The sequence below is a fragment of the Theropithecus gelada genome, chromosome 14, assembly GCF_003255815.1.
Source record: "Theropithecus gelada isolate Dixy chromosome 14, Tgel_1.0, whole genome shotgun sequence".
NCBI lineage: Eukaryota > Metazoa > Chordata > Mammalia > Primates > Cercopithecidae > Theropithecus > Theropithecus gelada.
In genome coordinates this window covers 87,002,293-87,028,182 of record NC_037682.1, presented here as the reverse complement: position 1 = coordinate 87,028,182, position 25,890 = coordinate 87,002,293, and the positions used below count along the sequence as shown (strand labels likewise).

The 25,890-nt window shown below is 45.2% G+C and overlaps 1 protein-coding gene and 1 pseudogene across 2 annotated transcripts in view; both read right to left on the bottom strand.

Moving 5' to 3' along the window:
• Positions 1–15,282, bottom strand: part of ENDOD1 (endonuclease domain containing 1) — a 47,577-nt gene extending 32,295 nt beyond the window's left edge. Inside the window, exon 1 of the mRNA XM_025356895.1 lies at positions 14,866–15,282. Coding sequence (XP_025212680.1) covers positions 14,866–15,165 — 300 coding nt within the window. The 5' untranslated portion in view covers positions 15,166–15,282. The remainder of the gene's footprint in view (positions 1–14,865) is intronic.
• Positions 1,434–4,082, bottom strand: LOC112606432 (annotated as a pseudogene). Its single transcript, XR_003115634.1, has one exon. The product of XR_003115634.1 is annotated as a zinc finger protein 398 pseudogene (transcript).
• Positions 15,283–25,890: the final 10,608 nt, after the last annotated feature.

Below are 25,890 nucleotides of genomic sequence, written 5' to 3'. Positions count from 1 at the left end.
CATGGTCCCTGGTATTGTGAATGTCAGAGAGCAGATGTTTTATAAATGTGATTATCCTACAGAGCAACATGTTCAGACACAGCCTTTCCAGAAGCCAAGTTAGCTGGGCTAACACCTTTTCCTAGTGTTGTTATGCATAACTAGAGAGAGTGAAGGTTGGGCTAGGTGATAAGCAAAAAATGGGTCCTTCCCTTATCACTTCATCAAGAAAATATCCTGACTAAACATTTCCAGACCTTGTTCTAGGCACCTCAGGAAGAAGCAGAGGAAACAAGAGTATAGGAATGAACATTTTCTGCCCAAGATGTAGGACTTCTGCATTCTGTCTTCTACCTCAGGCTTCCAAGTGGGAGTCAAACAACAAATCAAATAAATTTTAGTCAAGTTTCAGCAGGAATTTATCTGCTTTGATTTTGCTGTCTTATTTAGCTTTGCCTGGACAGAAGCCAAGGACAGAGACAGAATTTTGGCAGGAAAAGCAATGTATCACAAGATTTTTTTTTGAGTAACTCCTAGAGGCTCACTTTTTTTCCTTTCAACAGCCTCATTTTGCAGATGAAAATTTGAGATCCATAAAGGAAACAGGACTTAGGCCCAGCTGCAAAGCCACTTAGCAGCAGACTCGGATGCTCCCAGGTGATTAAATCACCCCAAGAAAAGAACGAATGGTAGTCAAAGCCCCTAAAAGCAATACAGGCAGGAACAAACTGTTGTTGTCTATGCATGGTGCTTAGTTCTCAGTGATCTAGGAAGTTCCTCAATCTGTCCACTGTCAATGGGATACAGCCAGATAGGGTGAACATACACTCTCTCTGATGACTCAAGAAAGCTGCATTACAACACTGTTATCATCTCACTACTGAGGATGAAGAGTTCACTTTCTGGAAGCTCCATGCTTCCGGAAAGTGCTGTGATCTTTGTTGTTGATGATTGTCAAGAATATCACACACCAGGAATGGAGAAGCCAACTTACTGGCTTGGAAAAGATAAGGAAGAATTGGATGTGAACGACTCTCAGAACATGGTGTAGGCACAAATTTTAGGCCGTTCTATCATTGTTAAGCCAGCTATTTCTCTGAGGTCTCTAGCTTTTAAAGCTGGGACTGAGAAAACTGTTGCCAATTTTTTAACCAGGACTTTGCCAAAGGTTTCTAGCACTTTAAATGGCAATAAGAGCCTGTTTCAAATCAAGCCAGTATAGTTAAGGAATGTTCTCCTTAATAATCTTTTAAAGTCAGATTTCATATTCAACCAATATTAAACAAAATGTACGTGAAGAATTAATCTAAGAAACCTAGGCAGGCAGTCTTGAGTTACCATGTTTCAGGGAAAGGTAGCCACAGAGGCTTGTGAACAGATCTTGGCTGGTTTTCAGACAGGAGGAAGCAACATCAACAGTGGCTTAAGCACTTTCTCCAATAACCATCTTAGCTATCAAGGAGCTAATAAAGGGCTTTATGGTTAAACATTCTCATTCCTCATGATGGGCTTCCAGTTTTGGAGACTCTTCCCATGTACCTGTCTCTACCTAGAGACATAATCTACTATCAACCTGCTGTTCTCTGAGAACAAGAGAACCAGAGGTTAAATCCTGCTTTCCAACCTCTCCACAATATTCTTGTAACTTCTGCTTTTGTTGTATCTTTGAAAAGATGGAGGTCCTGGGCCCCTTTCCAGGTCTTTCTGGGTTTCAAAATGTGGTATTCTTGTAAGTGTGTGAAATTCCAAACCACAACCATGTCTCTAGTCAAGTGTATAGGACCCCAAATTCAGTGATGTACCAGGTAATAATTACTGTGGGTGTTGGATGGGGCTCACAGACTTTCTCTTGGATTTTGTACCCTACTGTGAGCATATACAACCATGAAGCCACAGAGATTTGGATTTACAAAACTCCCCCTCCACTCCCTTCCCCATACCACTGGTTGGCCTCTAGACCTTCAGTGTTGACACTCAGGCCAGGAGTTTCAAGCCCAGTTATGAGGGGACCTGGTTGGGTCGGGGGGCTGACCCGATGGGTCACTATCACCGCCACAGCCTCCAATGTGGCCCGAACGCAGGTGGTCCTTGAGTGTCTGCTTGTAGCGGAAGCTCCTGCCACAGTAGGAGCAGGGGTAGGGCCGCTCCCCGGTGTGGATGCGCTGGTGTTTCATGAGGTGGTGCTTGCGGATGAAGCTCTTGCCACAGTGAGGACAACTGAAGGGCCGCTCGCCCATGTGCAGCCGCCGGTGGTTCAGCAGGTGCTCCTTGCGCATGAAGCTCTTACTGCAGTCAGTGCAGGGGTAAAGACGCTCGCCTGTGTGGATCATCTGGTGACGGATAAGGGCCGAGTGGCCGTTGAAGTCAATGCCACACTGAGGGCAGGAGAAAGGGCGCTCTTGTGCATGACCCCGCTGGTGGAGCAGGAGGCTGATTTTCAAGCTGAAGCTCCTGCCGCACTGGGCACAGCGGAAGGGCCTTTCGCTTGCATGAGCTCTCCGGTGGCTGGTGAGTCGAGCTTGGTCAGCAAAGCGCTTGGGGCAATCAGGACAGGGGAAAGGACGCTCAGTGCTGTTATGGACCCGAAGATGGTAGGTAAGTCTTGATGGGTGAGTAAAAGTCCTGGCACAGTGTGGGCAGGTGGGGGGCGTCTCACTGGCATGGTCCTGGGAGGTGCTACTGAGGTCCACCTGTGGAGTAAAGTGCTTAGGGCACTGGGCACAGGGTAAGGGGTGCTCAGTAGCGTGGCTACATTGGTGGGTCAGCAACATGTCTTGGCTGAGACTCTTGCCACAGTGGTGGCATGAGAACACCTGCTCGCCAACTGGAGGTGGGAGGGGATAGCTACCCAACTGAGTAAAAGTCACTTGTCCCTCAGAGGCTTCAGGCAAGTCAGTGGCTGGACGTCCAAAAGGTGTCATGGATGTAGACTGCTGGCTTTTGAAAGCCACATCTGAAAAAGCATCCTTTGCTGTTGCTGGTGGAGAAGAGAAAGGGACTGGAACTTCAGGGCACAATGAGGATCTAGCAAGGCCTTCAGCTTTGATGACAAGCTCTTCATCAGCATAAGTGCTTTTGTACACGTCACTTTCCTTGGACTCCGGTGGGGCCCCAACCTGAGGCTCTTCTTCTTGTTTAATCCAAGACAGAATATCTGATGTTGAAATACCAGGCTCTTCACTGGGGTCTGCGGGAATCTCACTTTCCTCTGGCCCTGCCTGGTCCTCTGTATTATGTTCCCCTTCTGGTTGAATCTGAGATAAGAGATCAGGTTGATTTATAGCATAATCCATGGAGATGAGAGACTCATAGTTGCCTTTCATGATATTCTTGTAAAGTTCCTTTTGCCATTCTTCTAATTTTTCCCACTCTGGAGTGGAAAAGTAGATGGAGACATCATCAAATGCCACAGGCACCTTTGGGATATCTCCCTTAATACCTGGAGGGAGCCGCAGGATCCAGAAGTTCCTGTTGCGCAGCAGGTTCTCCAAGTTCTCCAGCCGCCTCTGCAGCAGCCCGTACTCCTGCAGCAGGGTTCCCAGCACAGCCCACTTGCCCTCCAACTGGTTCCCAAGCTCGGTAACTGTCTTTTCACAGCTGGCTAGTTTCTTCTCTGCTGTCCCTGTCCGACCTTCTAGGTGTAGGAGTCGCCGGCTGTGGACCTCCACCTTCCTCTCTATAGCCTGCACGGCGGCCACCACCGTCCACAGAGAGATAGCTGCTGTCTGCAGGTGTGCCTCATTTGCTGCTGGGGGTGTAGGAAGAGGAAGGGGCTGCAGGGATGTAAGGCACTCGGAGTCCCATTCAGATGTCGGGGCCGGGGCCGCCTCAGCCATGGCCCTGCGATGTCTGGCCCGGGCCTCGGAAGTCTCCGCCGCCGCCACTGCCGCCGCGCTCGGCCCCACGCAGGCCTGGCCGCCGGGTCCTCTCCACAGGCGGCGCCGACCCGGCCCTGCCTTCCCCGCACGGACGGGACTCACGCGGCCGTCGGGGCTCGGGACGCGCAGGAACGCGGCGGAGACGCGGGGCGGCAGGTGGCGGGTCAAGCTCCGGTCGCGAGGCAGGCTCCGCCGCACTCCTCCCGCAGCGGCCCCTCAGCTGGCGCTTTGTGGGCAGCGAGTACACCGGGAACCAACATGGACATTTTAAAAAGAAGAAAATAAAAAGTAGGCTGGGCATGGTGGCTCACACCTGTAACCCAGCACTTTGGAAGGCTGATACAGGAGGATCACTTGAACTCAGAAATTTGAGACCAGCCTGGGCAACATGGCAAAACCCCATCTCTACAAAAAGAAAGAAAGAAAAAAAAACCGTAAAATTATCCAGACATGGTGGCGGATGCCTGAGGTCTACTCGGGATGCTGAGGTGGAAGGATCGCTTGAGCCCAGGAGGCAGAGGCTGCAGTGAGCTGAGATAGTGCCACTGCACCCAAGCCTGGGCAATAGAGTGAGACTCTCTCTCAAAAAACAATAATAATAATAACCAGAAAGAAGCCAAAGTGGCCCGAGTTAAAGACCTGCAAGCTGAGTGAAACAAGATAAGGCTGGAAAGGGAAGGGGCACAGACTATGCAGGACTCTGTAGAGCATGATAAGGAGCTGTGTCCTTATCTGAAGAGCAATGGGGAGTCCTGAAGGGTTTCCAAGAGGCCTTCAGAGTGGAGAAAGGCTAGAGGAGAACAAGGTGGAATGAGTTAACCAGTCAGGAAGCTGTCTTGCAGAGACTTAGGTAGATGATGGGAACTGGGGTCCCAGAGTTCAGATAAGTCGGTGCAGGGCTCGTATAGGATGGATGTCTGTCTACTAAAGAGCAGAACATCAACCACCCCAAACACCTCATGTCTATGAAGGAGATGTATCTGGTTCTATGATGGATACCATGGCTCTAGATACAATGGAGATATCCAAGAATGAGAATAAAAGATTTTTATGGTTCACAAACTTGGTTTTCCTTTCCCCGTGTTTCTGCATGTCCCAAGACCACAGTGGATGCCCAATCTTTCAGAAACATCAACAGCAGCCATTTCCTTATGGGGTTCCTATTTAACCATGCATCCTGGTCCATTTAATCAACAAAGTTGACTTGGACCAATTCCTTCCCTTAGTTATAAACACTAAGATAACAGCAAGCAGATTTCCTGAAACCAATGCTGCCATCTCACAAACACAGACAGAAGGCACATTTACCAAGCTGTGATAAAGTCAATATAGGGACAAATGCAAGAACTTGCAAAGGTGAAGGACTTTAGCTTACTAAACAGTCATAAAGGAAAAAGGAATTTTGGCACGTTGAAGGAGGTATATGTTCTGAGTTAGAGCAAAGTCCCTCCTCTTGTCCCAAAGTAGGGCTTATTGCATTACTGGGTTATTAAGTTTAAGCACCTGCTGTGCTCTGCTGGTCTTCCTTCCTGGGAGCCAAGCTGGCTGCAGAGAAGGAGCTCCTGAACAGACTAGGGCTGGATGATGGATGTGTGGTCTGCCGTCCCTGCTCAAGGGGTGGAGCTCTGGAGGGTGTTGTTGGCCTGAGTGCCCTCCTTCCCACCCCTAGGGACAGCTGGCATTGAGACAGGAGATGGGCTCTCCTCAGGCTCACGCACCACAACCAATCCAACAGCCTGTCTGGCAGCAATGGCTCCCACAGATGCAAGACCCTGTCCCCTATCCTTTTATCTCTGCTACTCACTGAGGTGCAGGGGACAAAATCTGTTGCTCAACAGAGTTAACACAGTTTTTAGTAATCCATTTTTCCCAGCTCTAACCTGGTGCCTTATAAAAAATGTCTGCTTGCATAAGGATCACAGGAAGAGCTCAAGATGGATCAGTATAGAACAAGATTGTACAAGGGGGCAGCAGCACCCTCAGCCCAATGCAGTACTTGCAATAACCCTACCCTTCCTATAGCCACAAAGGTACACCTGGAGGTGGTGAGCCTCTGATATTCATGGGCGTGTAACTGCCAGAGCTAGAAACACACCCTCTGTAAAATCCTGGTAAATGAACATGTGAACTTTTCATTCAAGAGCATTCAATAGGAGCTCACCCAACACATTAGCAGGTTTGTAACAGAAGCAGTCCATGTGTGCTCTGGTATCAGACAGCTCAGGTTCAAACCCCAGCCCCACCTCTTCTTAGCTGTGTAAACAGGGAATAGTAGTTCAACCTCTCTGGGCCTGTTTCCTCCTCTAAGAAGGATAATAATAGTATCTATTTCCTATGGTGCTGAGGATTACAAGAAATTACACGCAAAAAAAAAAAAGCACTAGAAAAGTGCCTGCTACATGATAAGCATCCCATGAGCTTTAGACTATATTTACTTGAAGGTTAATTGAACACCTGAAGGTATCTCGCACTCAGAGTGTCCAAAACTGAGTACCTTTTCCTTCTACTGCTATATCAAGGTATAACTGATAAACAAAGAATTGTATATATTTAATGTGATGAATTAAATGTGCAATAAATATGTAATAACTCATCACATAATTAATGTGCTGGGTTTGAATGTATGCAAATACATTGCATGATACAATCACAAGAACCAAGGAAAGAGACATGTCCAGCACCTCCCATACTTTCCTTGTGTCCTTTCGTTCATTTGTTTGTTTTGTGTGTGTGTATTAAGAAAACTTAATATGAGATCTACCCTCTTAATATGAGATCTACCCTCTTAATATGAGATCTACCCTCTTAAATTTTGAAGTGCACAATATAATATCGTAGACTACAGGCATTACATTGTACAGCAGACCTCTAGCACTGATTTATCCCATATAACTGAAACTTTATACCCATTGAACAACAGCTCCTCATCTTCCCCACCCCTCAGCCCCTGGTAGCCACTACAAGCTGAGCATCCCAAATCTGAAAATCCAAAATCCAATATGTTCCAAAATCCAAAGCTCTTTGAGTACTGACATGACACTCAAAGGAAATGCTCATTAAAGCATTTCAGATTTCAGATTTCCAGATTTGGGATGTTCAGCCACTAATTCCAAAATCCAAAAAAATCCCCAAACTGAAATACTTCTGGTCCCAAGCATTTCAGATTATGGATACTCAATCAGTATTATATTCTTGCTCCTATGAACAAAAGCGAGTTCTTGATACAGCCCCAAAACAGCTCCTCCTTTTGTATCCTTGTCTTACTCATGGCAACTACATTCTTCTAATCATTCAGGCCCAAACGCTTGGAGTCATCTCTTCCCTTTCTCTCACTCCAAAGACTATGAGTTCTTTCTTCACCATATATCCAGAATATGCAGTGCTACCACCTTGATCCAAGATACTGCCATCTCTTGTCAGATCACTGAAACCTCCTAACTGGTTTCTTTGCTTCTGCCCTTAACACCACAAGTCTATTCTCAATGCAGCAGCCAAACTGGTCCCATTTAAATGTAAGCCAGATCACATTGAAGCTCTCTGCTCAGAAACCTGCACAATTGCTTCCCACTTCACACACAGTAAAACCCCAATAGCTTACAAATAGCTCAGAAGAATCTAAATGATCTGCCCTCTTCTTTCCCACTTCTCTGACCTCATCTCCTGCTACTCTCTTCATTTACCCTTCTCTAGCCAAACCAGCCTCATAGTTCTTCCTCAACACACTCATGCCTTGGGGCCTTTGCAATTACTATTCCCTTTACCCAGAACGTTTTTCCCCTAGACGTCTGCATAATTGGCTTTCTTATTTCTTTCTTGTCTGTACCCAAAAGTCATCTCCTCAGTGATCTCTTCCCTGGATGGAAACCTTGTTTTAAACTTCATCTTTTCCTTGATATCTCACAGCCTCCTTCCTTGCTTTTTCTCCTTAACACTTATCACTATCTAATATGTCTTTTTTTTTTTTTGAGACAGGGTCTTACTCTGTCCCCCAGACTGGGGTGCAGTGGCATGATCTCAGCTCACCACAGTCTCTACCTCCCAGGCCCAAATGATCCTCCCACCTCAGCCTCCATGAGTAGCTGGGACTACAGGTGCATGCCAGCACAACTGGCTAATTTTTGTATTTTTTGTAGAGATGAGGTTTTGCCATGTTGCCCAGGCTGGTCTCGAACTCTTAGGCTCAAATGATCAGACCGCCTTGGTCTCCCAGAGTACTGGGATTACAGGTGTGAGCCACTGCGCTTGGTGTTATGTCTTTTATTTATGTATTTTATAATCTATATTCTCTATTAGATATAAACCCTATGAGAATAGGTGTTTTTGTGTGTTTGGTTCGCTGCTCTCTTTTCAGGGCTTAGAATAGTGCCTGACACATAGCAGATGCTCAATAAAGATTTGTTGACTAAAATGAATTGACAGAGGGCTCAGGGCTTTCTTAAAAGATTAGGTGTCCCTGCCAACTGGAAGTCAATACAAACGCAAGACCAACCAGCCCTTAAAGTGTAAGTCAACTGAAACATGTAATTACATTTACATTTTCAAATAATATTTCAGCCATCTATTATTCTACAAAGTAAAATGTACCCATATTTCCAGCTTTGATTAAAAATATAAAATACCCTTATTTGACCTTTTGATTGAGCCACACTTATGTCCAGCAGTAGGTCAATGAAGCATGACTGGAACACTAAACGGTGCTTCTATTCTTGGTTCAGCCTATGAGTCAGTTTCTTTTTTATTTCTCCTTCCTTTCAGTGGCCAAATAGATATATCGACAGTCAATTAATTATTGCCATGATAGATGTCGAGTTCCATGAAACTGAAAGGGTAAGTCACCACTCAGAAGATATAACATGCATCTTGAAGGAGAAAATTTGGAAAAAAAAAAAAAAAAAAAAGCTTTCTTGACTAACAGTAATTCTAGACGACAGACAAGGTAACTGAAAGCAAATGCTACTGGCAAATAAGAGGATTTACTTTCTCAAATTTTCACTTTCAGAGCTGAGAGTTTAAAAGGAAGGTAAATTTTATGCCCAAAGAATGAAATCTCAATTCCCCAAGGAAAGCTCCATTCAATCACCATGAATCACCAGTAACGGAGCTAACAGAAATCTGAAGCTGGCATTTACAGAATGGTATGTTAGTAGTGAAGCCATAAACCATTCAAAGAACTGGATTAAAAATAAAATAACGAGTCTAGTCGGCCAGTTTGGATTCTGGAGAGAAAACACTAACATTTAAGTTAGAAAACAGTGTGATAGAGAAGAAAGAGAGTTAAGAGCTTTGGATTTTGGGTAGTAAGCTCCAGTCTGGGCTTTGCCATCTAGAAGCTGTGTGACCTTGGATAAGTTACTTAACCACTCTGAACCTCAGTTTCCTAAACTATAAAACACAGGTCATAATTCCTAGAGTTGTTATAGAGATTAAACTATAAAACACAGGTCATAATTCCTAGAGTTGTTATAGAGATGAGATGAGTTAGATTGTGAAGACCTTTGACATGGTAAGCGATCAATAAATGATAGTTCCTTGCCTAGATTGTCCAGATATAAATCTAAACTGAAAGAATAGTGTAGGGAATTGTCACCACTGGACTGCTTCAGAACGAATGTCTCTGAAATATTCTGCCAACATAGGTAAGTACCTTAACTTGATCCTGAGAGTGGCCTGCAAAACAAAAGGAAACACTAAATCCAAAGATGAAAAAAAAGCCAGAAGGGAAAAATCCAACAAACGATAGCATGTGTGGGCCCTGTTTTGCGGTGTGCATCACAGTAGGGAAGAAATTGTGAGTGACTGCTTTTGGAACCATCCCCTGGGTCGGGCATTTCCCAGTCTTATCCAGGCTCAGCACAATAGACTGCAATGCCATTGCTCACTGTTTTGTGACAACACACTTCTTGGTTTCCCAGGACAGAGAGGGTGGAGATGTCTTTGGTACCTGTTTGGTTTGTTTTTGCTTTTAATCACTCAAATCCACCCTCCATCCATTCATTCAATCTTCCACACACTTCATCTCTCATCATGCATTTATGAAGCATCTACTATATGAATGTGGGACATATACCGAGCATTTGAGAAGATACATGTATAGCTATTTTACATTTAGGAGAGATTTGTAGAACTATAGGTGTCACCTGTCTAATCCAACATTCCATTTGTGTGTGTGTGTGTGTGTGCGTGCGCACACCCAGCACCTACTGAAGTAATACCTTATATACATATTAATATTTACTAAGAGTTTACCATATTCCAGGTACCATGCCACATGCTCTCATATGTTATCTTGTTTATTTGTTACAACCTCTCTGTAAACACTGTTACGACCTTCAATGAACAGATCCAAAAAAGAGGGCTGTATGATGATCTATGTATCTGTTCTCTGACACAATGAAAAGAAGGCTGAGGTTGGAACAAATTGAACAATATTTCTATTTCAGGTTTTAAAAGCCATGGATGGAAATTAAAAATCAAGGACTTAATCAAGGTTCTAACTTGAGACAACCATTCATATGCATTTACTAAGATCTGAAATATGACCTCACTGTGCCCTCCAGAAAAATGTTTTTGTAGTTAACCAGAATATCCCCTTCATTCCACAGTCACTGACACTTCAGCAACCTTTATGCAGCCAAATAAGTGCTCCCACTTGTCCTATGACTGTCAGAAAATAGAAGTGGAGTAGAAATTAGAATTCTCACATAAAAGATGAGAATTAAAGTCCTAAAACCATTAATGCAGTGGATCCATTGTGAGATCAAAGAATCTCCATGGTGTATCAGAAGAGTACTCAGTAATGAGTTCAAAAATAAGCTGTGTGACCTTAAACACCTCAGTTAACCTCTCTGAGCCAGTTTCCTCATTTCTACAATGAAGAAGATAATATCTACCTCAGAGTATTTTTGTAAGATTGAACAAATATACACTATTATTACTGAATATATAAATTATATATTATATTATGTATATTATACAATTAATATGTAAAATATATAATAAATATTATATAATTTATATATTCAGTTTCTTCCATGTTTATAAAATGACAGAGCTTTATATGTTGGCTTCTGGCATAAATCAGCAATGCACTTTGAAACCTTATATAGTCAGTTACTTCCACGTTTATAAAATAATAAAGCTTTATATGTTGGCTTCTGGCATAAATCAGCAATGCACTTTAGAAAGGCATCATTGGTATCTTAGCTAAAAATTTTTGCATTAAGTGGAAAGGAGTCGACAAACTAAAAGGTTTGAGGCTTCCTGCACTAAACCAGAATCCAGTTCTCAGGTTTCTGGAGTCTTGACTAGAACCCCTCCATATCATCTCCTCTAGGCAGAGCAGAGATCAAAATCATTTGGGATCGTTTCAAAGGCCAAAGCTAAGATTGATGGAGTGGCTTCAGAGCAGGGTGCCAGCGCTGCACAGGGACCACGTTCGTAACAGCAGTTGCTGGACAGCCACGGGGCAAGCTTCTGAAACAGGAAGCGCCCCACGGAGAAAACTCAAGCAGAACATCTCACCTGCTGCTGCCTGATTGATCCTCCCAACATCAAAGTATTTGATTCAACACTTATCACGTGCTTTCTATAAGCTGGGCACTAGGAAAATAATGAGTAAGATGCAGTCATCATTCCTCAAGGGCTCAAGTTGGGGAGACAGATACATAAGCAGATAATTATAAAACAATATGGTAGGTATGAAAATAGAAAAATTATAAGAGCACTGAAGGGGAGGACCTAACTCGGGAGGTGGATACAATTTAGGTGGGGAATTCTTTCTGTAGGAGGTGACACCTCAGCAGAGTCTTAAAAGGATGGAGTAAGAGCAGGAAGTGAAGGATAAGATGGGGTCCGTGTAGAAAGAGAATTTGGGCAAAGGGAATTAGCATGAGCTAAGAAACAGACATCACAAACAGTCTGGTTTATGAGAGGAACTCCAGGCAGCTGGATAATGCTAGAACATAAAATATGAGGGTGGGGCATGGTGAGAAACCAGACTGGAGCAGGAGACAGGAGCTAGGCTATGGAGGGCCTATAAACTGCATTCTGCAGTGTGAACTTTGTCCTGTAGGGGTTGGGCAGGCAACACTTTACAGATTTTAAGCACCAGAGTGACTAAGTTTCTATGATCTTTGACTTAGGAGATTGTTTTCAGAGAGAAACTGCAGTGTGGCCTCAAAAGCTACTGAACTGGGCTTTGGGAACTCAGTGTCACTGCTGCCCTGCCTGACTCATCACTGGAGGCAAGCACTGAGTTCCTTTGGTCTCCTGCCTCTTCCTCCCGTGTGCAGGGCCTCTTGGCAACACTGACCTCACAAAAAGGTGATGTGGGCACAAGGAGATTCAGCATTAGAAAGTGCTTGGAAGCAGCCAACGGTACACATTGAGCCCTGAGCATCTTTCTGCAGTGGGGATCTTGGCAAGGAGGCAAGGCCTCAGGGAGTAGGCAGCAGGGGGGCAGGTTTGCTGCAGTGCACTGCAGGCCCAGCTGTACGTCGCACCTCCTCCTCCCTCCGTCTCTCCCAATATTCTCTGGATCCTGGCTGATTTGACGCGGGGTTGAGTGGGTGGGTGTGGGAGGCCATCCACCTTGCAGGGAAAAGCATCCTGCAGTGCTCTGCCACAGTGACCATTCTGACCTCTCAGCACAGTAAGAGCTCAGGCCCCTTGTACTTTTCAGAACTACTGTACATCTTACCTCTCAAGCTGCCATTTGTAACTATTTCCGCCCTCCCTTCCCATCTTCTTTAATCTCCACAGTCCCCTTCCTCATTATCCCACCCACGGTCTCCATGTCACCTGGTTCCCTTTACTTCTTTCTGGCAAACTATGCTCCTTTATGACTCACTCCTTCCCTAGTTGCATAAATGGCTCTGCCTCCCTAAGCCTTCCTTGACGGCTCCTCCCCACCTGATCCCTCCCTTCCGTGATTCCCTTTTATTCTGAGCAACTGAGTACATTAATCTATTTGTATTAGTTCACCTGTTCCAACTTCTTCATGCACAAATCCCTGAATCTGCCATGCCTTTCTCACTCATGATGTCTGTTCCCTCTGCTTGAAATGTCCTCTTCTTTGCCTCCCTTCTAAACTCTGCCTTATCTTTCCACACAAAGCACAAATGTCATCCTGACCCTAAGGCTTGCTTCCATCACCTCAAAGACAGATTAAATCTAATAGAACTTTGTTCACCTTTATTAAATTATGGTTTTTTGGCCCGTGTCATAGCAACAGCTAGTACTCATGTGTCACACACCTGAGAACTTTGTATATAGTAACTCATTAAATCTCACACCACCCTATGCTATTATCTCCAATTTAACCTGCCCAAGTTCATAGCTAGTCAGCGGAGCAACTAGGATTTGAACCCACATAGCATGGCTCTAATCAAATGCTACACCGCCTCTCCACCCAGAAAACTCCACCTGCAGATCAGGTAACCTTTGTTCTAGAACGGCACTCAGATCTCTTAGTATCCCAAATGTCTGGCACACAGCAGGAGATCACTAAATGTGTTCTGAATGTAACTGAAATTTGTTTAGCATGCATTCCCATGATTTCCTCAGACGTATGTTCTGTCTCCCCAAGCTATCCATGAGATCAAGGGGAAAGGACTAGGTCATTTGTTCTCTTCACAGGCACACAATCACAGTGCAAGACAAGAGGTGGGCAACACCCTGTGAGCTCTAGGGGTACAGCTGGAGGAAAACTAATTTTGGATTTAAATGGATCTTGTGTGTGCAATTGACAACGTCTTTTTCACATACCTGATCTCAACAGGTGTTATCAACAGTTGAGGTTTAAGTGGAAGGATGTGAGGAAGATAAGAAAACTAGGTGCAGACTGTTTGAGACCTGGCCAAGACCTCAGAGCTAGAAATATCTCAATGAGATTACAATCCACAGGCTCTGAATAAAGCACCTGAAAGCCAGCCTCCTGTCCACTGGTGTGGTCCTGGGCAGCTGTGGTCCTCAGGAAAGGGAGAGCCGTTGGGTCAGCTCCTCCCCCAGCAGCCTGGACAGGGGTGGGAGGCTGGTGAGAGGGAAAGGGGAGCCTGGCAGGGTGTTCTAGAGAGGAGATCAACTGAGCAGAGGTAAGTCAGGATGTGTTAAGAGCAAGAAAGCAGGTTCGGAAGACTCTGAGGGCTTCTCAAGTGTTTGTTCATCTTTACCAGATGGGACAGAACACCATGAGAGGTATCATGATTTCCTAGTGGTATGATAATATACATATGAAGAGTCAGGAAAAACTGGCTTATCTTTCCATCAGTTGGAGGTAGTCATTGTTTCCCTATCATTTGTAACTATCCCATTGCGTTTCTAAAAATCTGTATCTTTATTTTATTGTTCTAATTCAACACAACCGCAGATCGAATTTACTCAATGCCGTGTGTAGAGGAAGGATTTTCAGGCTAGGATGAGCTCTGCAGTAGAGAAGCTTTACTTAGTAGAAAAGACAGCGAATTTCTAGACAAAAGACCTGTCCCATCTTATTAACTGGGTGGTCTTCCGCAAGTCTCTTCGACCCCCTGGGTTAATCTCCTCTTCTGTAAAATGGGGATGAAAATGCCCACCTACCCACCTCCAAATGAGTGCTATGGCAGTAACTTGCACGAAGGCCTGTGAGCGCCCAGCGTAGGCTTTCTGCGAATCTGAACGGTCTCCAGGGTCTCTGTCTCACGCTCTTCACTACTCAGGAATGAAACACTGCGGCTGTCTGCTCAGAAATGTAGGGAGAACCTCCTCCCACAGGGGACCTCCCGCCCCTGCAACTCATGAAGTGAAGTGAAGGCTCGCAGATCGTCAGGCTCTTATTGTAGCCTCGACAGAGGGCGAGGCAGGCTAAACTCCGGGGACGCAACGGGGTGGATCTGGAACCCGGGTTTCTTGGCCCAAGGCATCGAAGGCGTAGGGATTGCTGTTCCCGGCCCGGCCCCTCGCGGTAGCTGCAAAGCGCCCCTGGGGGCAAGTCCAGCGGCAAGGTCCCCAGCTCGGAAACCACTTCGCTTACCTGCGGCTCCACCAACCATCGCTGCTCGGCGCCGCCGGGCGCAGGGCGCGGGGCGCGGAACGCGGAGTACACGGGGATGCGGTCCCGAGTGCTGTAGAGGGTGGCGAAGCGCTCAGCGCCCTCCGCGCGCTGACAGATCTTCACGTGGGACTCGGTCGCCAGCCCCGCAGGCGGGGTCCCGGCGTAGAAGAACTTGTCACATTCGCCAAAGCCGGCTTCCTCCTCGCCCACGAGCCGGCCTTCCAGCAGCCTAGCCAGGGCGAGGAGGCTGCCCAGCGCGAACCAGCGCGCGGTGCCCATGGCGGCCTCTGCGAGCGCAGCGGGGCCGAGCGGCTGGGCTGCCGCGGCGCGAGCTCTGCGGGCTGGGCGGTGAGCGCGCGACGCAGCCTAGCAGGGTAGGGAAGGGAAGTCGGAACCCAGGCGCGGCGCTCTGCGGAGCCGGGCGGGGCAACCCGGGCGGCGGGGGCGGATCAGCGTCCGGAGGCCGCGCCTCCCTCCCTGAAGATGGCTGCAGAGGCCCAGGGCCGGGCTCCGCGTTGCTTACAATGTCCCCTGGGCTGCGCCCGGGACTGGAGAAGCGGGTCACCTGCCGCCGCGCCGCCTGGTCTCAGCAGTCCGCGGGGACGCGCGCTGCCAAGAGTGGAGAATCCGAGTGGGGCAGGCCTAGTCCAGGGACTGGGAAGAGATAGTCGCATGGACTGGGCGCCAATAAGCTTGCTGATCGCGCGCGCCCCACGGCAGCCCTGGGGATGCAGAGGGGTGGCGTGAGATGCTCACGGAGCTGCGGCTGTTTTGGAGTGGATGGGCAGAGTTCCCCTCTGAAATCTTATGAAGATCCTTCTCCCACTCTCCACCGAAGTGCTCAACGGCCAGCACACGCATACAATTTTCTTGCAGTATTTTGTTTTGTTTTTGAGCTCACCAGAAACTCAGAGAGTAAAGAAATACTGTTAAAGGAAGTTCCTAAACTGGGCAGACAGTACAACCCTGTGTGGTTTTCTCGGTGCAAGGGTTAGAAACAAAACCGATACCAAGCAAGGAAGGAGGCCAGCCAACGTCACTGGTCAACAGGTTGGCCAATTCTTTCCTTCATTTATCCCTCTGAATGCCTAGGTGCCAGCCTGAGATAGGCACTAGATTACCACAGGGGTAAACAAGAACAGGGCCCCTGCGGTCACAAAGACAGCCTAGTGGGAAAGCTTGTCACTCACCGAGGAAACATGCTATTAAAGGGATAACTAAAAACTGAACGCAGATCTGTGAGACCCTGACAGCTACAGGGGTTCAGGATGTAATCCGGGAAGGTTTGCCTGAAGAAATGGCATCCGAGCTGAGACCTGAAGGATGACATTAGGCAAGGAGGAAAACCATGTGCTAAGTGGTCTCCCACAGAAAGGAACATGATGTGTTGGAGGAATTTAAGGAAAGCTAGTGTGGGTAAAGAGCAGAGAACTGCGTGGGGATGATGGGAAGTGGAGCTAAAGGAGGAGGCAAGGGTCATATTACTCAGGGTATTACAGGCCAGAGGCCTTCAAACACTTTTTGAGAAGGCCCATAATGAGAAAAGTTTCATGAAATAATTCTTATGCTTATGATTGGCATTACAATTTCGTATTTCTGTTCTACTTCACTGGTTTAAAAAAGTGCTGGTATTGACCCACTAAATTGTTTCTATGAGCCACTAATGGTTCATGACCTGCAGTTTGCAGAAAAATATTATAAATCATGTTGAGGATTTTCATCTTTTAAAGGTGGTGACTCTATCCTTTTCGCTCTCAGGGTGAGACTGGTAGATTGAAGTGGCCCAGAATAAATGGGTGGCTCACACCTGTAACCCCAGCACTTTGGGAGGCTGAGGCAGGCGAATCACCTGAGATCGGGAGTTCGAGACCAGCCTGCCCAACATGGTGAAACCTTTCTCTACTAAAAACACAAAAAATTAGCTGGGTGTAGTGGCAGGCCCCTGTAATCCCAGCTGCTCGGGTGGCGGAGTCAGGAGAATAGCTTGAACCCGGGAGGCGGAGGTTGCAGTGAGCTGAGATCACACCGCGGCACTCCAGCCTGAACAACAGAGCCAGACTCTGGCTCAAAAAAAAAAAAAGAAAAAGAAAAACACCCCACAATTGCCACAATCCAGACGAGAGATGGTAGCTTGGACTAGGATGGTAGGATGGTGGCAGCAGAGATAGGGTCAGGGCAGCTACCCAGGGCCAAGGCCTGTACTCATCTTACGATGTCATCTGTTTCTCCAGTGTGCCACTACAGGGACTGAGGACAGAGCCTGTTGCTGCTTGCCTAAGCTGGCACAGCCAGTGAGTCCTGAGGCAGATTTGAAACAGGTCTCTGATTCCCAAGCCTGGCCTTTTCTCTTAACTCACAGCACATCTGTAAAATGAGGCCATAAAGAAGGAAGCTATTCAAGAGATTATACATTGGAACTTAAGAACAAATTTCTTACTGGTTTTAAAGCCGAAAATGTTGACTATGTTTGGTCCCAGAAATGAAACCAAAGTTTGTATCTTAGTTTTTAAAAAAAGGAGGGGACACATTTAGTGTAATGTCACAGAAGAGGCTAGACTTGAAGTCCCCTTGGATCTGGATGATGACTCTGATCATCTGGTACTAGTATCTCAGTCATCTCATCCTTGTAGGCTTCAATCAAGTCCTCCCACAGGGATGATGCTGGGAGGATTATAGGTTTTATAGGATTTTAAAAATATTTACATTATTTTATAAGGTTGAGTATAGGGTTCCCCAGTGTTGACTTATGATGTCAATCATAAAGATATATAAACACAGTTGAACAACTAGAAATCAATCCCTCTCTTCTCTGAGTTCTTTAAATATGTATCTGTTATGATACTTATCATGGTAGAGTGTTAATGATCCCTGTATCTGTCTTCTTTATTAAATCATGTACTCCTAGGGACAAAGGTGGTTGGTGGATCCCAGTGGCTACCACAAAATCTGGAGTGATTAGATGCCAAGTATGATTATGTTGTATTTTACCAATGCAGAAAGTATAATACATTGTTGGCCTTTATGACTAAAGTATGTATAGACTTTAATTCACTTTCTCAAAATTTCTTGATCCCTGCCCTCCACCTTTGATAAGCATAAATATCTCCGCCACTCAGTCCCCGTGGCAGAGTCTAGTTTTTCCCCCAGCCCTCTGTCAGTGACTGACACACGTTATAACACTGAACGTTTGTACATCCCACAGCCAGGATGATTTCGTTTACTTTATATTCTTCAGTTTATAGTACAAGACAATAGATTTTTCTTCCGTGTGCTTGTCTTCCACAGATAAAATATTACTTTTGCAAATTACAAATGTTCTTACCCCAAGATTCTGGAACAAACTACAAGGTAGGGAGGGGTGACTTGATCTAATTAACACATTTGCTAACTGCTGATTCTAGGGGAAAACTGTCTTAAGCAACATCTGTATGTGTAAAACTTGTAGGTCCATCAATAATTCACTGCTGTCTCTACATTTGGTCACTGACTCTCTTCTCAAAGGAAAAGAGGTTTCAAACCAGATCCTCTTAGGTCTCTGCACTCAGACCCAGCCAAAGCTAACAACGTTCCATAGCCTTCAGCAAAGGCTTGAGGATGAAAAGTAATGGCTGATGTGGAATAAAACATTTGACATGCGCTTCTGTGGTTTGGTTGGTTCTGTCCAAAGTTATTTAAAAATATGAGCCCAACTAGACACTTCTTTCCCCTGCCTCACTGCTCTGATGATAATTGCATCCCTACCGTCACACCTTTGACCAAGCCATCCTCATTTGTCATGCCCAGTTTTTATTCCATCATCCCTTCTAATCCACTCTCCAGCTAGGATGACTTCCTAACATAAATCTGATGATGTCACCCTACCCTAACAGCATTTTAATCACTCTCCATTTGCCTTGGGATGCAGCCAGACATACTAGCTGACTTCCATGACCCCAGAGACCTGGCCTTTCCCTCCCAGGCCTCATCTTTCTCCACTCCCACCTTGCCCACATGCTCAGCTTCTTGTGTTTCCATGAATGCACAATGTTCTCTCTTTTGTTTTGTTTTTGAGACAGGGTCTCTCTCTCACCCAGGCTGGAGTGCAATGGTGCAATCACAGCTCATTGCAGCCTCAACCTCATAGGTTCAATCGATCCCCTCACTTCACCCTCCTTAGTAGCTGCAGCTACAAGTGTAGCCACCACATCAGCTGATTTTTATATTGTTTGTAAAGACAGGGTTTTGCTATATTGCCCAGGCTGGTCTGGAACTCCTGAGCTCAAGTGATCCACCTGCCTTGGCCTTCCAAAATGCTGGGATTAGAGATATGAGCCACTGAACTCAGCCTGATGCTCTCTCTAGTCTTTGAAAATTTGCATCATAAACTAATTCCCTTGTCCTGGAATTCTCACCACCTATTCTCATCCCTTTACTCATTTCATCTAGCTTAGCTTTTTTTTTTTTATCCCAACAATCTAGCTAACCATCACTTCCTCAATCACTCACCTTCCTGACAAGCATGTCCTCAACTTCACTCCCTCCTCCCCTCTATGAGGTTAAGAGCCCCTTCTAATTATGCCTATTAAGCCAGTAACCCCATTTCATAACTGCTACCTTTCCCCTTAGTCATGAACATAGTGCCTACTATAGAGTAAGCATCTAATACAGTGAGTGAGTAGATGAGTGAAAGAATAAAACCTTTATGAAACTTCATTTGGGTTTTCATTGCTCTAATTCATTCATTCATCCTCAGAATGTTTTTTGAACATCTACCATGAGCCAGCAATGGCGATGCTGGGTGTTTAGGAGAAGCAAAGTTTAGCCTAGTTCCTGCTCTCCTGGCACTCATGCCAGCACCTCTCAGTGCCATGTGGGCAACCAGAAGAGCAAACACAAGCTAACTAATTATTGTCAAGTGGCTTTGCCTTAGACTAGGGCAGAGCAAAGCAGAGGAATCTTCATGCAGCTGGTGAGTTCTGTAACATTGAGTTCATGCTAGACCCATCTTCACTCCACTGCAAGACTGACACAGACCTTGGCATCACAGAACTTGAAGTATGGTAGGGAGGACAGACAGACAAGCAATTACAATACAGCGTGAGAAATGCTCTCTGATAAGGGAAGTACTGTGTGTTATGTTGCAGAGAAGTATAATTTAGGAAGAGAAGCTCTGGAAAGACAATGGGAATGGTGGAAAATCATACTTAATTATGAGATATGTGGAAACATGGTTCACAAACTAGAATAACAATTAATTTTTAGGCCCCTAAAGCTACTTGTTTGGCTCTCCTCTCTTGTCTCTCTAGCACGTAGAAGGAATTGGCAAATGAGGAAGCTAATCCAGTTTAGGTTACGAGGAAAGGTGAGGAAGCTGAGGAGTAGTTCCTATTGGGGTTAGAATGCCTGGTTTATTTTTCTAATAATGACCAAATCAAAGACAGCCTGCCTGGCTGAACCCATGTGTGGGCAACAAACAGTGTTTTACTGAGTCAAGGGAGTTGCTGATGCATAAGCAGCAGGAGGTTGAGTCATGTTTACCTGAAATGTGGGCAGAGCTGTCTTCTTTCTAGTAAAGCTAAATGTGGATGTTTAAAAATAATAGCAGTTGTTTAATGGGTATAGAAATTGAAATTTGCAAGATGAAAAAGTTCTTGAGATCTTTTTCACAACAATGTGAATATACTTAACACTTAAAAAATGGTTAGGATGATTAGTTTTATGTTTTGGGTCTTTTACCACATTATATAGAAAAAACTAATATCAGACTTCACATCAATATGGATGTGGATAGAGGAGAAACTTATTCCTTCATTCAGTAAATAGTGAGTGGACCCCACAGGCCAGGCTCAGTGCAGACTGCTGAGGCCACAGAGGATATACAACATGGTCTCAGCCATCCTGGAACCCACAATCTCTGCTTACCACCAGGTCATCTCTATTTTCAACACAGAACTTTACACGTTTATTTCAGAAATACATCTGCCTAAGTAACCATTTCATTTTAATTATGAGTTAAATCAGCTGCTGTTTATTTTAATTGGTAGGAAAAAAATTAGGGAAAACATTTAGTCCCAACTCTAAGTCTGTATGTGTCTGTCTTAGTCAACATGTAACAGCATCAGGGAATTATAAAAGACTCCCAAAGAAAAAGACAGACAAATGTATCGGGGAAACCCCATCCCCAATATTCAATGTGGGTTCTTTTCTATTTCCCTAAGCGTCAGATGGTCTGAGAAATAAAGGGAAAGAGTACAAGAGAGATAAATTTTAAAGCTGGGTGTCCAGGGGAGACATCACATGTCGGCAGGTTCGGTGATGCTCCCTGAGTCGTAAAACTAGCAAGTTTTTATTAGCAATTTTCAAAAGGGGAGGGAGTGCACGAATAGGGTGTGGGTCATAGAGATCACATACTTCACAAGGTAATAAAATATCACAAAGCAAATGGAGGCAGGGCAAGATCACAGGACCACAGGATGGGGTGAAATTAAAATTTCTAATGAAGTTGGCACGTATTGTCATTGATAACATCTTATCAGAAGACAGGGTTTGAGAGCAGACAACCTGTCTGACCAAAATTTATTAGGCAGGAATTTCCTCATCCTAATAAGCCTGGGAGTGCTACAGGAGACGGGAGTTTATTTCATCCCTTCAGCTTTGACCATAAAAGACGGCCACTCCCACGGGGTCCGTTCATAGGCCTACCCTCAGGGGTGCATTCTCTTTCTCAGGGATGTTCCTTGCTGAGAAAAAGAATTCAGCGATATTTCTCCTATTTGCTTTTGAAAGAAGAGAAATATGGCTCTGTTCCATCCGGCTCACCGGCAGTCTGAGTTTAAGGTTATCTCTCTTGTTCCCTGAACATTGCTGATATCCTGTTCTTTTTTCAAGGTGCCCAGATTTCATATTGTTCAAACACACATGCTCTACAAACAATTTGTGCAGTTAATGCAATCATCACAGGGTCCTGAGGTGACATACATCCTCCCCAGCTTACGAAGATGATGGGATTAAGAGATTAAAGACAGGCATAGGAAATTACAAGGGTATTGATTGGGGAAGTGATAAGTGTCCACGAAATCTTCACAATTTGTGTTCAGAGATTGCAGTAAAGTCAGGCGTAAGAAATTATAAAAGTATTAATTTGGGGAACTAATAAATGTCCATGAAATCTTCACAATTTATGTTCTTGTGCCATGGCTTCAGCCGGTCCCTCTGTTCAGGGTCCCTGACTTCCCGCAACACAAATGGAAAAACCATAGGTCTTGGCATCAGGAGGTTTTGTTTTAAATTTGAGCTTGGCCACTTACAAGCTATTTGAGCTCTCTGAGCCTCAAATTCCTCATCTGTAAAATGGGAATAATAATACCTATTTTGTGTTATTGACATGAGAATTAAATGAGATAACCAATATGAAGCATCTAACCTATACCAAAACTCAATAAATGCTAGTCCTTTCTTTCATCTCTATAAGTAGATGGATAGAGTTTCACTTAGAGAAAACATAGAATTAAGAAAATCTGGAACTTACAAGACAAGTATTTTGGGACTCTGGTTTATAATTTCAGAAAGAGCAAGTTCGGTTTATAAACTGGTTAGGTTCAGGATTCAACCTGATGATTCAATTCCAAATCAAGATAGGACCTTTAAAATACAGAACCTTTCCAGTACACCCCCCTAAGACCAAAATACCCTTGATCCATTGACTTTGATTAAGTCTCAGGCAGTTTTCCAATGCAATAGCAGTGGGATCATTGTGGGCAGAGGAACACTCCTTAAGAAAATGCCTATGTGTAGGAGGCAACAAAGAGAGATAGACACATCATCTTTCATGGTGTGCAATGTTAACTTCCATAAGGTTCAGGCAACTAAATAAAATTAGAAAAAAAAAGCACATTGGTAGATATTAAGAAACACCTCCCTTGTAGAAGTGAGATGAGAGCATTCTGAAGATGAAGCAGGAGGGAAGCAGAAAATCCCAAGTGGTTCATGCTTAGACCCAGGAGGTTCTTGGTTTGTAACCATGGAGGTTCGCGATTTGTCTAAAAAGGCTTTATTAAGAAAAATGAAAAGGAGCAGAAGGAACCATGACATTGGCCATGTCCATTGACATATCTATTGAATTCTTAGGCTTGCTACCTGGTTCCCCTGGGTCCAAATTTTGACCACCAGGGATGACTAGATGACTTGTCATTTTCACCATAGACCTGAATATTATTGCTTATGACCCCTTGAAGATGCGTCTTCCTGGTGCTTCCTTCCACCTCCCACCAAGAGCTCCGCCTACATTTCCAATGGCATCTAGATGGTGGACTCAGTTTCTGGGTCTTTCGCAGGCCCGTCCCCCTCACCTTGCCCAGTGCAGAGTGAGCCCTTGTCCCTTGCAGCAAGTTTTGCTGTTAAAGTCACTGGGCGTTTGAGGCCTTTGTCTTTGGATTATTAATCTGCTCTGCATGTACCCAGGACCCAACAATGAGGGCATCTGTTGCAAATCTAATATTAGCAACAAACTCAAGTCACATCATCTTGTATAAAGAGAATATTGAGGGAGAAACATTTGATCACTAGCAGAGACATGCAGCATTGAACAAGGAGCTCTGTCAAATGCTTGGCTGTCTATTATTTAGGGAAGGGAGGACAGGAGGGGAGGGAAAAAACTGAAGAGTGTAAGGCTTTCTTTCTTCCCATCTGTTCAGCTCTCCCAGGGCAATATGACATACTCTGCACAACTCCTACAATATTTGACCCCAGGTCAGACATAGAGGTCCACTGTGACCCCAGAACACACAGATGACTTGGATAGTGCCATTAGAAACAGCCACTCATGGCCGGGCGCGGTGGCTCAAGCCTGTAATCCCAGCACTTTGGGAGGCCGAGACGGGCGGATCACGAGGTCAGGAGATCGAGACCATCCTGGCTAACATGGTGAAACCCCGTCTCTATTAAGAAATACAAAAAAAAACTAGCCGGGCGAGGTGGCGGGCGCCTGTAGTCCCAGCTACTCGGGAGGCTGAGGCCGGAGAATGGCCTGAACCCGGGAGGCGGAGCTTGCAGTGAGCTGAGATCCGGCCACTGCACTCCAGCCCGGGCGACAGAGCGAGACTCCGTCTCAAAAAATAAAAAAATAAAAAAATTAAAAAAAGAAAAGAAACAGCCACTCATGGGCCTGGGCATAGGAGGGCATTTCTTTGGCAGAGGATCTGCCTGACTAACAAGCCCAGAACAAGTCACCTGAATTAAAAACCTTTGGACACATGACTCAGAAGACCCCAGATGTTTTACCTTTTCTACCGGTGCCAGAAGTAGAGTGAGATTATTTAAGTTAGTCTCCATGGCTTGGGGCAACTTCCCAACCCAGATGGGTCATTTAGAAAACAGGGCATGTTTCAGAGGTCAGTGGGCCAACAGGTCAATTTGGCCAGGAGGGTTTCTAAGTCTTTTGAATCAGCTGCCAACATTGAAAAACCTGAAGATTTTAAAATAAAATTCCAAGTTCCAAGCTTCTCTTGAATATTCAAAAAATGACAGCCACATGGCCCTCATCCCCACACAACAACAGTCACCTCCACTGCCCAATTCCTTGGCCTTATCATGAGGCACGAGCCATTGTCCTGACAGCAACACTCACTTAGATAACTTGCCAGAGCTTGCTGGGATTTTGAATTTTCCACCAGGGGTCAAGAGTCTCACTTGAGAGGTTGAGAGGAGCTCTCTGGTCGCGTTTTCTCCAACCAAGCAACTTCTGGGTGCTGTGAGCAGTGGGCAAAAACAGAAAAGCAAGAAGGACCTCATTTCGAGGAAAAACAAGCTTCCACCACAGAAAAGCCAAGCCCAGTTGGCACAGTGACTTGAGTGAGAGAGACACGACCAGCCAGTACAGCTTGGATGCTGTGACGAGCAACACAGAGAAACAGAAGCATTGGTCAACAAGCCTGTCCCAGCCTTGTCACGTGTCCTCTTAGCTGGAATGAAGATGGGGGAAGGGTGGGTGCGGGGAGAGAAGAATGTGCGCTCTTCATGTCCCTTTGTACTTCCACTTCCTTTAGGGCCTGAAAAGAAGGAAAACAAACCAGAACTCTCACTGGCAGTTGCTGAAGAAACTAGACTCCCATCTACGCCTGCAGCCAAACTCCCCATGGACCAAATGCTAGATGGGTGGTTCTCAACCTTCAGTGCATGTTAATGTCACTCAGGGAGCTTTTAAACCATTGTACTCCTGCCAATTAAAACAGAATTTCTTGGGGAGCAAGGGGATGGGGGCCCAGGCATTAGTATGTTTCAAATACGATTCTAATGGGAAGCCAAGGCTGAGAACCAATGAGCCAGAGCAGTGCTTCTCAACCATAAACTTGTCCTTGATTTACCTGGGAGGATTAGTTACAAATGCAGATCTGAGTCATAGGTCAGGGCTGGAGTCTGAGCTTCTGCACTTCTAACAAGCTTGCAAGTGATGCCCATGCTGCAGGATCCCAGCCCATACTTAGGTGACAAGGAGCTGGAGGACTTGTGCTTTGTCATTCTCTCTTCAAGTACTTCCGTAGAGAAGATAGCGGTTCTATCACCTCCAAGCCTGAAAGTAACAATAGCAATAGCAATAAAAGTAATGATATTACTATTAAAATAATAAAATGATAATAATAATAACATCAACAATAGCAAGATTTTGATGTGTGTTTCTTCCTGCCAAACACTATGCTCAAGTTACACTTTTTAAAAATATTCAACAACAAGATGTGAAATAATTGCTCATTCTTGCCTTGGGTTCTTTACTACTCAAAGTATCTTGTTTATATTAGCTTTTTAGACTTCACAACAACCCTATTGTCCTGGGTGCGGCTGTTATCATTCCATTTTAGGGAAGAAGGAGCTGAAATACACAGAGATGAAGCTGCTTGCCAAAGCAACCAGTTTACAAGCGCAGAGCTGGGTTTAGACACAGGGTATATACTAGCAATGAGCCTGCTGCTCTTTCTCTCCAGGTACTTGGGCCTTGGAGTTGTGAGTCACTTGCCCACAGTCATGCTAATC